Source organism: Eucyclogobius newberryi, unplaced genomic scaffold (assembly GCF_026437365.1).
Source record: "Eucyclogobius newberryi isolate DKJ021-1_F unplaced genomic scaffold, fEucNew1.0.hap1 SCAF_121, whole genome shotgun sequence".
NCBI lineage: Eukaryota > Metazoa > Chordata > Actinopteri > Gobiiformes > Gobiidae > Eucyclogobius > Eucyclogobius newberryi.
In genome coordinates, this window is record NW_027315748.1 from 50,001 (window position 1) to 64,778 (window position 14,778).

The following is a 14,778-nucleotide window of genomic DNA, read 5'->3' on the forward strand; positions in this document are numbered from 1 at the left end:
CCGGAGTTAGACGCTCTCCTCTAGATGAACGGCTCCTCATCGGCCTGGAGTAAGACGCTCTCCTCTAGATGAACGGCTCCTCATCGGCCCGGAGTAACACGCTCTCCTCTAGATGAACGGCTCATCATCGGCCCGGAGTAACACGCTCTCCTCTAGATGAACGGCTCATCATCGGCCCGGAGTAAAATGCTCTCCTCTAGATGAACGGCTCCTCATTGGCCCGGAGTTAGACGCTCTCCTCTAGATGAACGGCTCCTCATCGGCCTGGAGTAAGACGCTCTCCTCTAGATGAACGGCTCCTCATCGGCCCGGAGTAACACGCTCTCCTCTAGATGAACGGCTTCTCATGGGCCCGGAGTAAAATGCTCTCCTCTAGATGAACGGCTCCTCATCGGCCCGGAGTAACACGCTCTCCTCTAGATGAACGGCTCCTCATCGGCCCGGAGTAAAATGCTCTCCTCTAGATGAACGGCTCCTCATTGGCCCGGAGTTAGACGCTCTCCTCTAGATGAACGGCTCCTCATCGGCCTGGAGTAAGACGCTCTCCTCTAGATTAACGGCTCCTCATCGGCCCGGAGTAACACGCTCTCCTCTAGATGAACGGCTTCTCATCGGCCCGGAGTAACACGCTCTCCTCTAGATGAACGGCTCCTCATCGGCCCGGAGTAACACGCTCTCCTCTAGATGAACGGCTTCTCATCGGCCCGGAGTAACACGCTCTCCTCTAGATGAACGCCTCCTGATCGACCCGGAGTAACACGATCTCCTCTAGATGAACGGCTCATCATCAGCCCGGAGTAACACGCTCTCCTCTTGATGAACGCCTCCTGATCGACCCGGAGTAACATGCTCTCCTCTAGATGAACGGCTCATCATCAGCCCTGAGTAACACGCTCTCCTCTAGATGAACGGCTCCTCATCGGCCTGGATTAACAAGCTCTCCTCTAGATGAACGGCTCCTCATCGGCCCGGAGTAACATGCTCTCCGCTAGATGAACGGCTCCTCATCGGCCTGGAGTAACACGCTCTCCTCTAGATGAACGGCTCCTCATCGGCCCGAAGTAACACGCTCTCCTCTAGATGAACGGCTCCTGATCGGCCTGGAGTAACACGCTCTCCTCTAGATGAACGGCTCCTGATCGGCCCGGAGTAACACGCTCTCCTCTAGATGAACGCCTCCTGATCGGCCCGGAGTAACACGCTCTCCTCTAGATGAACGGCTCATCATCAGCCCGGAGTAACACGCTCTCCTCTAGATGAACGCCTCCTGATCGACCCGGAGTAACACGCTCTCCTCTAGATGAACAGCTCCTCATCGGCCCGGAGTAACACGCTCTCCTCTAGATTGAGTTTTTCCAGGTCAGGACGGGGGATGCAGACTAAACCCCTGTGAACTTCCTCTACTTCTATATTTCTCCATCGCCCATCAAGGCAACTGCTGCTGTGATTTTAGGTGTGAATTGAACATGTTTGTTACATTTTGTATCGAGTAATAATAAACTTCCTCTGCCACTATCTAAAGTTCTAAAGTTCACTAATTAAAGGTGCTCTACCAGATTTTTACTGACTAAAAACGTGAAAACAACAAATTCATTTAAACTGTTTGCAGCAGTCCAAAGATATTCCTCGCTTTCTCTCGTATTCTGAGCATCCTAATTATTCAAGACAATGAGTTTATAAGTGCTTTTTACTAAAGACAGCGTTTTGCTGTCACGGTAACATGGTGCCAGATTTCTTTAAATACAATTATATAAAAAGAAGTCACATTGTTTTTATTTTGACTTCCGAGCTCGTTAGATTTGAGAAATATGAATTATGTGGTTGTTAGCATGTATGCTAATTTTGGTACCAAATGCTAAATGCTTAATGCTAAGGTCAATAGTCCACACAAAACATGGACACATGGTCATATTTTGTAACGAGGCTCTGACGTTGTCTGTCACAGAAACAGCCCTGGTTTTTCCATAGTTTTTATAGCTGGAGGCTAACGCTAATGCTAACGCTAAAGGCCCCATTGAAAATGAGAGTGGACGCATGGCGCTGTCACAGGCGTTCTGTGTTGTTTAGCCTTTCCAGAGATCTGACCTGTAACTTGGCCTGATGATACCATTTGCTTTTCACCGTGGCAATAGTGTTAACTGACTGTGACTGTGGAACATTCTAGGCCAGTGTATCGGCCATGATGGATCAGAGCATGGATCCTCTGTCATCTGTGGGCAGTTTAGACCTCACCACAACGAGGGCCAAATGAATCAAACGTTAGAACAACAGAGGCGTGGTGCACGTACCACAGTTTGAGAAACACTGTTCTTGGCAAACCAATAACATCTCCATGAAAACTAGCTGGAGCAGAAAAGCCACACACTGCACCTTAAAATAATGTAATAATGTATTCTTGGCACAAGCACAGTGACATTTACCACGTGGACAGTTCTGCCAACCTGTGGAGGGCATTAAGATATTCCTTTATTGTCCACCCATGGGGAAATTTCATTGTTGCAACGCAGGTAGATACAGAGGAAAAGGACAGATAACTTATAGGAAGTTTAAAAAACACTCACTCTAATAGAAGAACTCTTAAAAACAAAACTCTTATCAACAAAAACTCCTATAGACAAAAGGAATGGAGGGGAAAAATAAAGATAAAATAAAATAAAATAAAAACGGCTAGCGTAAGACAAAATAATACTAATAAATTACATTACAAACGTTTGTCATTATCACAGTTTGAATTACATTTCCAATTTTCAGAGATTTTGTTCTACCAAGCCTAGAATCTCATTTAAGACATTTTATGCATTACTTGTACTGTTATTGTCCATTAAACCTGCTAAAGTACCTCTATTTCAACTGTGAATAATGTATGAAGAAAGCTTTATTAGACAGGAGAGGAAAGTGTGATATGGGGGATGAGAGAGGGGAGGACATGCAGTAAATTGTCGAAGTCGGGATTTGAACTCACAGCACTGTGGCCAGCTGCACTTGGAGCCTGGCATATGTGCTGTGCTCTAATTAGCCACTTGACCTCCGGGATGCAGATGCACCGTGTGTGGTTATCTATCATTCAGGAGTTTTCTACTGCAATAATTCAAGTAGCACTCCATCTAATGGCAGCAGAAGGAACTACAAAGGGAGGATATTAAAGCTAGCTTGCCCTAACATGCTAATGTAAGCACACAACTGTAATTAATGTAATTTGAGGCAGAAAAGACCAAAACAAATCTGGTGTTGATTTATACACTTCAAAACCACAGGAGATCTCAGAGCTCTTTGACACAAACTGAAGATTCAGAATGTAACGTGTTTCTCAGCTGCAGAGGACGTGCTAACGCTGAACACGGTTCATCAAACACCTGGGAATAAACATCATTTGAACTCATTCTTCTTCTGACCACTGCCTATGACCACAGCCTGGCCCCTCGTTTGCATGTTCTGCTATCACTTTTCAAAGCCAGTTTACCTTCACCTACGGTCGATAACAAGAAGAGAGTTGGCGGAAAGAAAAGTTTTATGTTCAATTAAAAGTGCAAACAGCAGTGAAATGATAGAGAGCGAGCGTGAGGCGGCGGGTGGACTTCTACCTCTGCGTGGGAGCTCATGAATGATTTGTCAGTCTAAAATCACTGTGAAGGAAGACTTGATGTACACTTTTTAATATTTCATAATGTGCGAAGGGGAAATGGATGAACACGTCTTTCGCACAGATTCAAGCAATATACTGTACATTTAGTCAAAGTGGCGCGGGATGTGGCTGGAATAATAGGGAGGAAAGTGCGGCTTTTAAAGAGCAATATGGACACTTTTGTTAAGCGGTTTTGACAGAAAAAAGCAATCGTGTTCGTTTAGGAGGATTTACGCAATGTGCATTGTAAAGTGACATATTGTGTTTTCGTGTTTTTATGTTTTTCACTCCTTTAAAACATCATTATTTATGATTGAACCATGCGGTTTACTTTGTACCACAGAAAAGCAGTTGGACCTGACCAAAGCAGGTCTAAAACATGACGACTCTGGACAGTATTTCTTTGTTAAACAGTTGTTCGGGTGAATGTGCAAGGCTAAGTTCACGCTGCGGGTCGTGATGCTCTATTCAGATATTTTTCCAAACCTGATTTCGCACTGCAAAGAAAGTATGACTCAAATCAGTTTTCAGGAATGAAGCCAACAGCTCGACTCTGTGTGGTGAACAGGACAGGAGAAAAGCAGGCGTGACCAGACTGTTAATGAGCCAATATACACTTCATCTTTAGCTTTCATTAGACCTTTAGAACACTTTCCCCCTGAAGCTTGGGGGTCTGCACTGACTCGCTTCACTGCTGCTGTCTGACAGGCGTTTTCTTTGTGTTTCAGTCCCACTTTATCCAGGCGATTGCAAATGTCACTAGATTTGTGTTTTAATAATCAGATTATGTCCCAAGTGCACATTTTATTAATTACATTGACTGAAATATGAACTGACAAACTATGTATTTCAGATGTTTTTGTGGGTGCTTGCAGCTTTTATGCAGAATAAGACAGGGTTGTTCTTTATGGAGGAAAAAGACCACTTTCAGTTGGTTAAATCAACAGTTTTGAGAAGTCCTCCAAGAACTGCCTTTGTGATTGACGTGTTGTTCTACTTAGTTAGGGCAAAAAATATGTTATTTTTCATTTTTCATTTCATCTCTGTATTTGCCTGTTTTGTGATCTTTGAAAATACTATCTATAGAACTGAAATTCATGCCAAACTATCAACAATAAAATGAAAACTATATAATTGTACATCATGATCTGGTACAATAAATCCATAAATTAATTAAAATACGGAGTGATGAAACAAATGAGGCTTACATTAGATGATCGTTTGGTCTTTTGTATATAATTCTACTCTTGATATAATGCATATATGTGACGTCCTGCTGAGCTGAGAACGTGACAATGAGACCTGTTTCCCAGCTCGATGCGGCGAGGGCCAAGTGTATCAAGAGTGACCCCTAGTGGTACGTTTCAAAAGCCTTCTAAACGGCTCCTGAGCAGAAGACGCGGCGGCGATGCAGTCTTCAGGAAATCCAAACAAATAAAACACTCAGTAGTCTTACACTCAAGCAATTAAGTAATACGTAATTAAGTCATATTTTATTAGTAACAATTATAAAGTAAGACACGACCACTATCAGAAACTCTTCATCATCACCATCATCATCATCATCATCATCATCATCATCTGTGTCCAGACTCAGGGTCCAGAGAAGGATCTTCTCTTACATTTATATTATTTTGTATTTGTTTATGTTTTATGTAAATTTTCTTATCGTTGATTCATTAGAAATAACCAATTATCCGTTTATTTTCTTGAATATATTATCTGATCAAAAAGCTCCTGCACATGTGCTCACGCTTTCCCAGCATGCACCACTCACTCCCCACTGCAGTGATGCCGGGGGAATTCACACTGAAACGAACGCAGTCGACTGCAATTAACAAACTTCATCTGCGTTTCAGAGATTGTGGATTATTTTTGCCACGAGACGAACAGATGACGGAGGCTTTACGCAGAGGATTTCTGTAACCAAACGGACAAAGATACTAATGAATTATGTTTTTATTTGGGTAATGATTTAACCCTCGACTCGCCTTTATTAAGGTTGTGTATTTGGCGATTTTAATAATTATACATGAATTCATTAAGCGAGAGAGCAAAGTTTAAAGAGAAATGATCACAAATGACCTTTGCATAACTGAAAAGTTAATTCAATCTCAAATAAAAAATAAACCAATGATTTTCAGATGTTTATTATTAGAAGATGGAAATGAAAACTCTTTCAAAGCCTCTCGGACCAGCCGAGGGTCCCTAATGTTTAAGATGTGTGCTTATTTATGGAGAAAACCTCCAAAGGCTGAATGGCCGTGATGCGTCCTCTACACCTTTAGTCACGTGCTGCAGGAGCTGTATGAAACCATGGAAACATGAACTATTTTGTGTGGAAAATGAAAGTTTATGTTTAAAAATTGGGATGGGCTCAAACTCTGTTCATCTTCTCGTCTCCACAACTACAGATGTGCACGACGGGCTGAATCTGCTCCGTCAGAGGATGTAAAGTGTGAATGTGGCGTCAGTTGCTCTGCTAAAGAGGATTTGAGCCCCTCTCTGACCCCGGCACAGGGCATTCTGCTTCTGTGTGCTCAGGTGGAGCATCACTCATATTTACGCTGACAAAATGCAACAATCAGGTTTTCTTATGCTGAACTGGAGCTGAACCCTGAGTCAGCTTAAAGCTGGTGCATGTTTGCTGCTGTTTAAATCCATCGAACTCCTTCTGAACTCAGAACAAGTTCAGAATCTTTAAATATGGATCTCCACTGTTGTTTACTTTGCTTTTCTATAACAAAGATTTTTTTTAAATCGTACTTGAGATTTACAAAAGTATGTAATATAGTTGAAGATAAAACTATTGTGGGCTCAACATTTATTTGAGTGTTTTTCCAGTAAAACCTAAAATCCGGATTTTGCCTTAATTGAAAGGTGTTTATCATAATCTCTTATTAAATAAAGAAATGCAGTAAAATCCCATGTTAAATGTGTTCAAACAGCTCTGATATCACTCACTGAAACACCTGCATTTTTCATATTTTATTATATTCTGAGGTTAATCTCAGTCTCTCCTGTGAAATCACATTATGCCTCCATTCTGAAATGTACAATGTTTAGTATGAATCTATAGATTTATGGGACATCGTGAGGTCATTTTCTCCAAATGCATTTTTAATTTTATCAACTGTTTATTATTATTTAATCATCACAGTTCAAAGTGTCAAAATCAGCGTCGATACTAAGGAAAGTACTCATTTCTCTCTAGCATTTTCAAGATCACAACGATAATAAAAAGGTTTTGGACAATTTCAACACACATTTTTTTTTAAACGGTTCACAAAAGATCAAATTTGTCTTATTAACATGATTTATTTTATTTGTTTAATCAATACTTCGAATGAGTAGCTAGTTTTGATACTACTGTAGTCTTGGAATCAATTAGTATCAGACTTTTGAACCCCTAGTCTGGTCGTTAGCACAGTCCCAGCTCTAACTTGTGCATGTTGTTGTGTCCTTGGGCAAGATACGTCACAATCCTTGGCCGCTGGATGTGTTAGCAAAGGCTTAGATTCCTTTACTCTCTGTCCCCTCAGGCACAAAGTCTCTCAGAACAAACTCCCTCCACATACATTTACCAACAGCAACAGAAACGCCTCTTTCATCCACTGGAGAGACTCCTCCACTGCCTTTTTCTCCAGCGGCGTGGCATCTATCACAGCCAAATCGTCCGGACGAGTTTGGAAAAGCCACGAGCGCACACAAAGGCCGAAGCTAGCACTGAGCTCTCGCTACAGAAATCCAAAGAAGTGGATCTTTTGAAGGCGCTAGCGTAGCCTGAGGAGTAAACATGAGAGAGATCCACGTGGAGCATCTGTGTAGTGTTAGCAGTGTTAGCAGTGTTAGCAGTGTTAGCAGTGTTAGCGGTGTTAGCGGTGTTGGCGGTGTTGGCGATGTTAGCGGTGTTAGCGGTGTTAGCGGTGTTAGCGGTGTTGGCAGTGTTGGCGGTGTTACCGGTGTTAGCGGTGTTAGCGGTGTTGGCGCTGTTACCGGTGTTAGCGGTGTTTGTGATGTTAGCGGTGTTTGTGGTGTTTGCGGTGTTAACGGTGTTTGTAGTGTTGCTGGTGTTAGCGGTGTTTGTGGTGTTAGCAGTGTTAGCGGTGTAAGTAGTGTTACCGGTGTTAGCGGTGTTTGTGATGTTAGCGGTGTTTGTGGTGTTTGCGGTGTTTGCGTTGTTTGTAGTGTTGCTGCTGTTAGCGGTGTTTGTGGTGTTAGCGGTGTAAGTAGTGTTACCGGTGTTAGCGGTGTTTGTGGTGTTAGCAGTGTTAGCGGTGTAAGTAGTGTTACCGGTGTTAGCGGTATTTGTGATGTTAGCGGTGTTTGTGGTGTTTGTGATGTTAGCGGTGTTTGTAGTGTTACTGGTGTTAGCGGTGTTTGTGGTGTTTGTGATGTTAGCGGTTTTTGTAGTGTTACTGGTGTTAGCGGTGTTTGTGGTGTTTGTGATGATAGCGGTGTTTGTGGTGTTAGCAGTGTTAGCGGTGTAAGTAGTGTTACCGGTGTTAGCGGTGTTTGTGGTGTTAGCAGTGTTAGCGGTGTAAGTAGTGTTACCGGTGTTCAAATCAAATCAAATCAATTTATTTTTATAAGGCCCAAAATCACAACAACAGTTGCCTCTGAGGGCCACAGGGAGAAATGAATCAACAATGTCTGTGGTGGCGATGGAGTCAGACAATGTCTGTGGTGGCGAGGGACGATGTCCCAGGGTCCTCTGTCCTTAGACTCTCCTTCTCGGCCAGGAAAAACTACAAAAAAAAAAAAAAAAAAACCTCTTTGGGAAAAAAAGCGTAGAAACCTGGAGGAGTTCCAGTGAAGGAGAGATCCGACTCTCACAGACGGACAGACGGACACAAGGAGACTGGAGCTGGACCCACTCTTCAGGCAGAAGAGGGACCGTCTGAGGCAAGCTGGACCCACTCTTCAGGCAGATGAGGGACCGACTGAGGCGAACTGGAGCCACTCTTCAGGCAGATGAGGGACCGTCTGAGTCGAGCTGGACCCACTCTTCAGGCAGATGAGGGACCGTCTGAGGCGAGCTGGACCCACTCTTAAGGCAGATGAGGGACCGTCGGGGGCGAGCTGGACCCACTCCTCAGGCAGATGAGGGACCGTCCACACAGGGCAGGGACCACTTCACCAGGGGAGGGGCATCTGGGTCCACAGGTCCTCAGGAGTGAGAGAAAGAAAAAGAAGGCGGTGAACAGTTTGCAAGTGGAATCAAAAAATAAATATTGTTTGATAGCATAAGTAGTCAGAAGAAGAAGAGGATAGTGCTCAAGCTGTCATACTTCCCCCAGCATAGTTACTCCTAGGGCAGCGTAGCTAAAGCTGTGGGTTTATGTTTCTGTTCCTAACTAGTCTGACCATAAGCGATTTCGAAGAGGAACGTTTTAAGCCTGGACTTAAATGAAGAGACTGTGTCAGCATATTTAACATGGGTCGGGAGCTGATTCCATAACACAGGAGCTTGGTAGCTAAACGCTCTACCTCCTACAGTACTTTTAGAGACTCTTGGCACCACCAGAAGGCCGGCATTCTGAGAGTGAAGAGCTCTGTTTGGATGATATGGTTCTATAGCATCTTTGAGGTAGGATGGGGCCATGTCATTTATGGCTTTGTAGGTCAAGAGTAGAATTTTGAATTTGATTCTAGACTCGACGGGGAGCCAGTGAAGAGACTTCAGCACCGGCGTAATGTGCTCTCTTCTTTTTGTTCCTGTTAGTAATCTTGCTGCTGCATTTTGAACCAGTTGAAAGCTTTTTATGGAGCTTTTAGGACACGCTGCAAGCAGGGAGTTACAGTAGTCTAATCTAGTCGTTACAAATGCATGGATAAGTTTTTCGGCATCACTTTTAGGCAGAATTCTTCTGATTTTGGCTCTTGTTGCGCAAATGGATATAGGCTGTTTTACAAGCTTGATTTATATGAGCTTTAAATGAGAGCTCCTGGTCAAATAAGACTCCAAGGTTTCTTACAGTAGAACTGGAGGCTACACTGACATTGTCCAGTGTGACTATCTGCTCAGATAGAGAGTCTTTGAGTCTTTGAGTCAGATAGAGCGGTATTTGTGATGTTAGCGGTGTTTGTGGTGTTTGTGATGTTAGCGGTGTTTGTAGTGTTACTGGTGTTAGCGGTGTTTGTGGTGTTTGTGATGTTAGCGGTGTAAGTAGTGTTGCTGGTGTTAGCGGTGTTTGTGGTGTTTGTGATGTTAGCGGTGTAAGTAGTGTTGCTGGTGTTAGCGGTGTTTGTGGTGTTTGTGATGTTAGCGGTGTAAGTAGTGTTGCTGGTGTTAGCGGTGTTTGTGGTGTTACCGGTGTTAGCGGTATTCGCGGTGGTGCAGGTGCGTTCAGTTTTCTTCAGCGGCGCTCCAGGGCTGGTGTGAGTGACTTTAGCTGTCTTAATAGTTCTCTGTACGATTTATGCTTTGAAATGTGTGGAAATTTAGATAAAGTGGTGGAGATACGCTGCAGGGTTTGGAATTAAAAAGTGTTCACCTGTGTCAGTGAGGTGAAGATTCTAAGCAGGGAGAGAAGTAGGTTTGAAAGAGGAGTTAAAGAGGCTATTTTTGTTAAAAAAGAAAGACCTACCTAGACAGGAATGGAGGGTTAAGATTCAATCTTCCTGTGGTTTATAATGGGATTTTGAACCCCTGGAGAGGTAGAGGTCCAGGGCATTCGGATGCAAATCAGGTCCTCAGGGAAGAGAAAGAGAGTGAGCCAGGGACACAAAAGGGAGACTAATTAGCTCATTAAAGGACTGATAGCAAACAAGAGGCTAGCTTGATAAAAAACAAAGAGGTGTAAGTTTCTGTTGAAACTTTTTCTTCTACTTTAGGAGGGCCCGCCCAGTGGGCGGGGCTTATCACGGAATAGAATACATATCTGAGTTCCCGGTCTAAATTCGCAGATTGACAATGACTCTTGGTTGAGAGTCAAAAGGTCTTGTTTTTTCTAAAACTGAGTCCAGATGAAACAACTGAACCTTTTTCTACAATTTCTCTGAAGTGATACTTTTACTTGAGTGCATTGACGGTTCCTGTGTCTGTACTTTGATTTAAGAAACTAAATTGAGTACTTCTTCCACCACGTACAGCTGTGTGTCTGCTCACTATAATGGTTTTGTTGTTCGTCCACAGCTGCAGTCGGACCAGGACCGAGGGGACGATGCAGTGAAGTATGTTCTGTCTGGAGAGGGAGCGGGCACCATCTTTGTCCTGGACGAGAACAACGGAGACCTCCACGCCACGCGCCGCTTGGACCGAGAAGAGAAGTCCTTCTACGTCCTCCGGGCCACCGTAGTCAATAAGCGCACGGGCCTCAAGCTGGAACCGGAGACCGAGTTTGTGATCAAACTACACGACATCAACGACAACGAGCCCACTTTCAGCAAAGAGATGTACACGGGCAGCGTGCCGGAGCGGGCCGAGATCGGTACGAGAATGTTCCACTCATAATAATGATACAAAACACTTTTTAAGATCCCCAAAGACACATTAGAATTAAAAACTATATATATTTGTGTAGGTAATCGGCTCAGAACACCAATAATCCTCGTTCTGAACTGCTCAAGCAAGTGGTGTGTTAGCCTGCTCACAGCACAACTACATCCATGACCCTATAGTTTTGGATGGTTTGGTCCAGTACTGAACCAGGGTGACCACCTCAAATAGTTACAAATGTGGGACAGGTCATGGGACAGGTCATGGGACAGACACGTTGTGATATAATAACTCACTTAAGATCAGATGTAAGGCTTTATTCTACTTTATTCTGCCCCGCCCACTTCCGTCGTAATGGCACTTCTGGTCGAGCCGAAACTCTGTTGGGCCCTGACCCTCTCACTAAACTGTATGTCCTCTGTGTGGGTTCCCCAGGCACGTCGGTGATCCAGGTCACAGCCACAGACGCAGACGACAGCATGTACGGCAACAGCGCCAAACTGGTGTACAGCATCAGCCAGGGGCACCCATACTTCTCTGTGGACCCCAACACTGGTAAGAAATTTCTCCCGCCGGCGTTTCATGTCCTTTCCACTCGCCCGACTCCAAAGGTCAGAGTTTAGTTTGTTCAGTTTGCTCCTGTTTGAGGATTTCTCTCTTTTCTCATTTTTCTTTTGAGGTTTTTAACATTTATCCAGAGGAGACCGAATAAAACATGAGTGCAATGAATCATTTATTGAACAAATATGAGGTGTTCAGACCACGTTCAATGAAGAATAGGATGGATTTATTCGAGTAAATATCACAGGCTGATGGAGGTGAAGAGGCTGCGGGGGCTGAGGAGGCTGAGGGGGGCTGAGGAGGCTGATGGGGCTGAGAGGGCTGAGGAGGCTGAGGGGGCTGAGGAGGCTGAGGGGGCTGAGGGGGCTGAGGAGGCTGATGGTTCTGCTGCTGCGGTGACTTGAATGGGAGAAAGAGTGCATTTATGTCGGGTTGTAGAGTGTCAATACTCGTACCCTCAACCAGAAAAGTTACTGAATTAGAAAACATTGACATCGTTGCCGTGGCTGTGCAGACGAAGCATCTCTGGAGTCCTAATCTCAAATGTTCTTAACTTCAGATCTCTTCTTCTTTTTTTACGTATCATTCTGTTTGACTTTCCCTTAAACGCCTGATTAAACTTCCCTCATTTCAAACTGAAGCTGCTCCTGAAGCCTTTGGAGCACAAACAAAATGTCAGGACTCTTTGTGAAGTTAGACGTGATCAAAAGCTCTGCTCACAGGAACTGATTTTGTGGTAAATATAATTGGGAGTAAAGCGACTGTCAGAGAAAAGGCCTGACTGAAAGTAACTTGTTGGCTTTTGACAATTTCAAAGCTGGAGCAAATTTCACTTAAAGAGAGATTCAGGCACTTGTGATGAAGTAAAAAACATAGATCCCAATTGAAAAATGTAAATGGTCGCAATTATTTAAGTCCTTTACAAACAACAACATATTTGTCTTATTCTTTAAATGAAAGCGGCTGTAGTTTAAACCTCTACAAACACGTTCTGAAGTGCGTGTGTTCTTGGATTATTTCATCAGCTCATATTTGAGTATTTTCTCAGATGTTTCTAACGTGAGAACGTTGAACAGAATCCAACTAATGGCTCAAATCCTTAGTCCTGACCAAGCTCTAGAGATGGGCCACTGCTGCTGACAGGGTCAACCCCAGCGCCATTGAAGGAGGGGTCAAAGGCATGAACGTAAATCACTAATCGTAATTGCAATGTTTGTCAGAAAACTCTGCAAGTACATTCATTCCTAGTGGGACGTCCCATTTACAAAATGCTTCTTATGCTGAATGTTTTTTTAAACCAAACTAAACTAAATTATTGAGGTGAAATGTCTCCAGAAGGTGCGCTAGCGCCTAATGTCTACTCATTATTAACGTGAACAAAGCTTGAGCTACAAACACAGATTTGTCTCTAAAAGATATTTTTTATTTCCGTTTGTTAAAATTTGGCGGTGCTGTTGCTTCTCTTCTCCTCTGCAAATGCTCAGTTAGAGCTTCTCTTCTCCTCTGCACATGCTCAGTTAGAGCTTCGCTCCTCTGCACATGCTCAGTTAGAGCTTCGCTCCTCTGCACATGCTCAGTTAGAGCTTCGCTTCTCCTCTGCACATGCTCAGTTAGAGCTTCGCTCCTCTGCACATGCTCAGTTAGAGCTTCGCTCCTCTGCACATGCTCAGTTAGAGCTTCGCTCCTCTGCACATGCTCAGTTAGAGCTTCGCTTCTCCTCTGCACATGCTCAGTTAGGGCTTCACTTCTCTGCACATGCTCAGACACAGGTTTCTTCTGCCTGGTTTGAGCACAGATCCATGGGGTTTGAGGCTGTGGTCCTCAGAGCACATGTGCAGAGCTCTAAAAGAAGCTGCTGTCTCTGGTTCTAAAGCTCATGTTAGAGGGCGGGGCATGAACGGGCCTCGGAACACGCCCACAGACTAAGCAGCTGCAGGAGAAGAAGGACCAGGCTTCCAGCGCAGTACTGCTCAGCGGCCTGTAGAGGCCACTAAAATACAGCTGTGACTGCAGCCGAGCTTCAGCAGCAGAAGTGAGCGGAAAATGGATACCGTACTTTTCGGACTTAAAGCCGCTACTTTTTCCCCACGCTTTGAACCCTGCAGCTGATACAACGGTGCATCTCTTTTATAGATTTTACTGGCTAACGGCCACCGGGGAGCACTCTAACAGGAAGCGCTTTGACACGCTGTAGAAGAAGACTCCAGTGGACAGTAGAAGTACTGTCCAGGGGACACGTCGTGTTCTCTGTATTTTAGGCTTCAAAACACAGCGCAGCAGCAGATCGCGGGTGTGCCACGAGCTATTGTGTACTATTTATGTGTAAATATCATGTTACAACGTGGGCACCTGCGGTTTATTGTCAGATGTGGCACGTATATGGACCATTTCTAATTTCTGCGTACATTTCGTGGGGCAATGTATTGCCCGAAAAGTACAGTATGTATAATTTGGATATATTTTAGAACAATTCATACATAGTCGTGACAATCACTGATTGCTTTGCTTGCCCTGAACAAACAACATGAGTAAATAAAAGGCCTGTTCAAATAGTTGTGATTATTATTTTTGATCTGGTCCTGATTCTTCCCAGAGGTTAATTCGACAGAAAAAAGAGGATTACAGCGTTATCTTCATGTTTTACACTCCCAGGAGATTGATAGAGTTCTTTTATCAGATGGAGCACAAACCAGCATCTGCTCCTTCAGTCTGCAGCAAACAAGAAACTGTCAACAACTGAACACGTTTAACCCTTTGGCTCCGGACTGTAGCACAAAACTATAGGTGGACGACGCACTCAGGCACAAATGCTTTGCTCATCTGTGGACAAATGCTTGGGACTAAAGAATAGATTACAGACAGTGACAGTCTGAAGCTGACGGCAGAATGATATGTTCACTGTTACAGGCGAGCTGAGTACTCTGCTCCATTCACACTTAAGGAGGATTACCAAGTGTGAGGATGCAAAGTGCACTGGGAAAAGCTGTTATCGTCCCATCATTATATTTAGAGTTGGGGAGACTGCAGTAAACTGAGACGTCAAAAAAATACTTTCTACTTACATTTTCGGATGTGTCCGACCTATTTACATAAATGTAAGTGTTTTGGGACAAAAAAATAAGTCCTCTGGTTAAACTAGCCCCAGGTGCTGGGT

At 44.0% G+C, this 14,778-nt stretch overlaps 1 protein-coding gene across 1 annotated transcript in view; it reads left to right on the top strand.

Moving 5' to 3' along the window:
- The window catches only part of LOC140357027 (cadherin-6-like), a 42,555-nt gene that overhangs the window by 8,056 nt on the left and 19,721 nt on the right, over positions 1-14,778 (top strand). The window contains exons 2-3 of the mRNA XM_072442002.1: positions 10,761-11,055; positions 11,499-11,618. Coding sequence (XP_072298103.1) covers positions 10,761-11,055; positions 11,499-11,618 — 415 coding nt within the window. The remainder of the gene's footprint in view (positions 1-10,760; positions 11,056-11,498; positions 11,619-14,778) is intronic.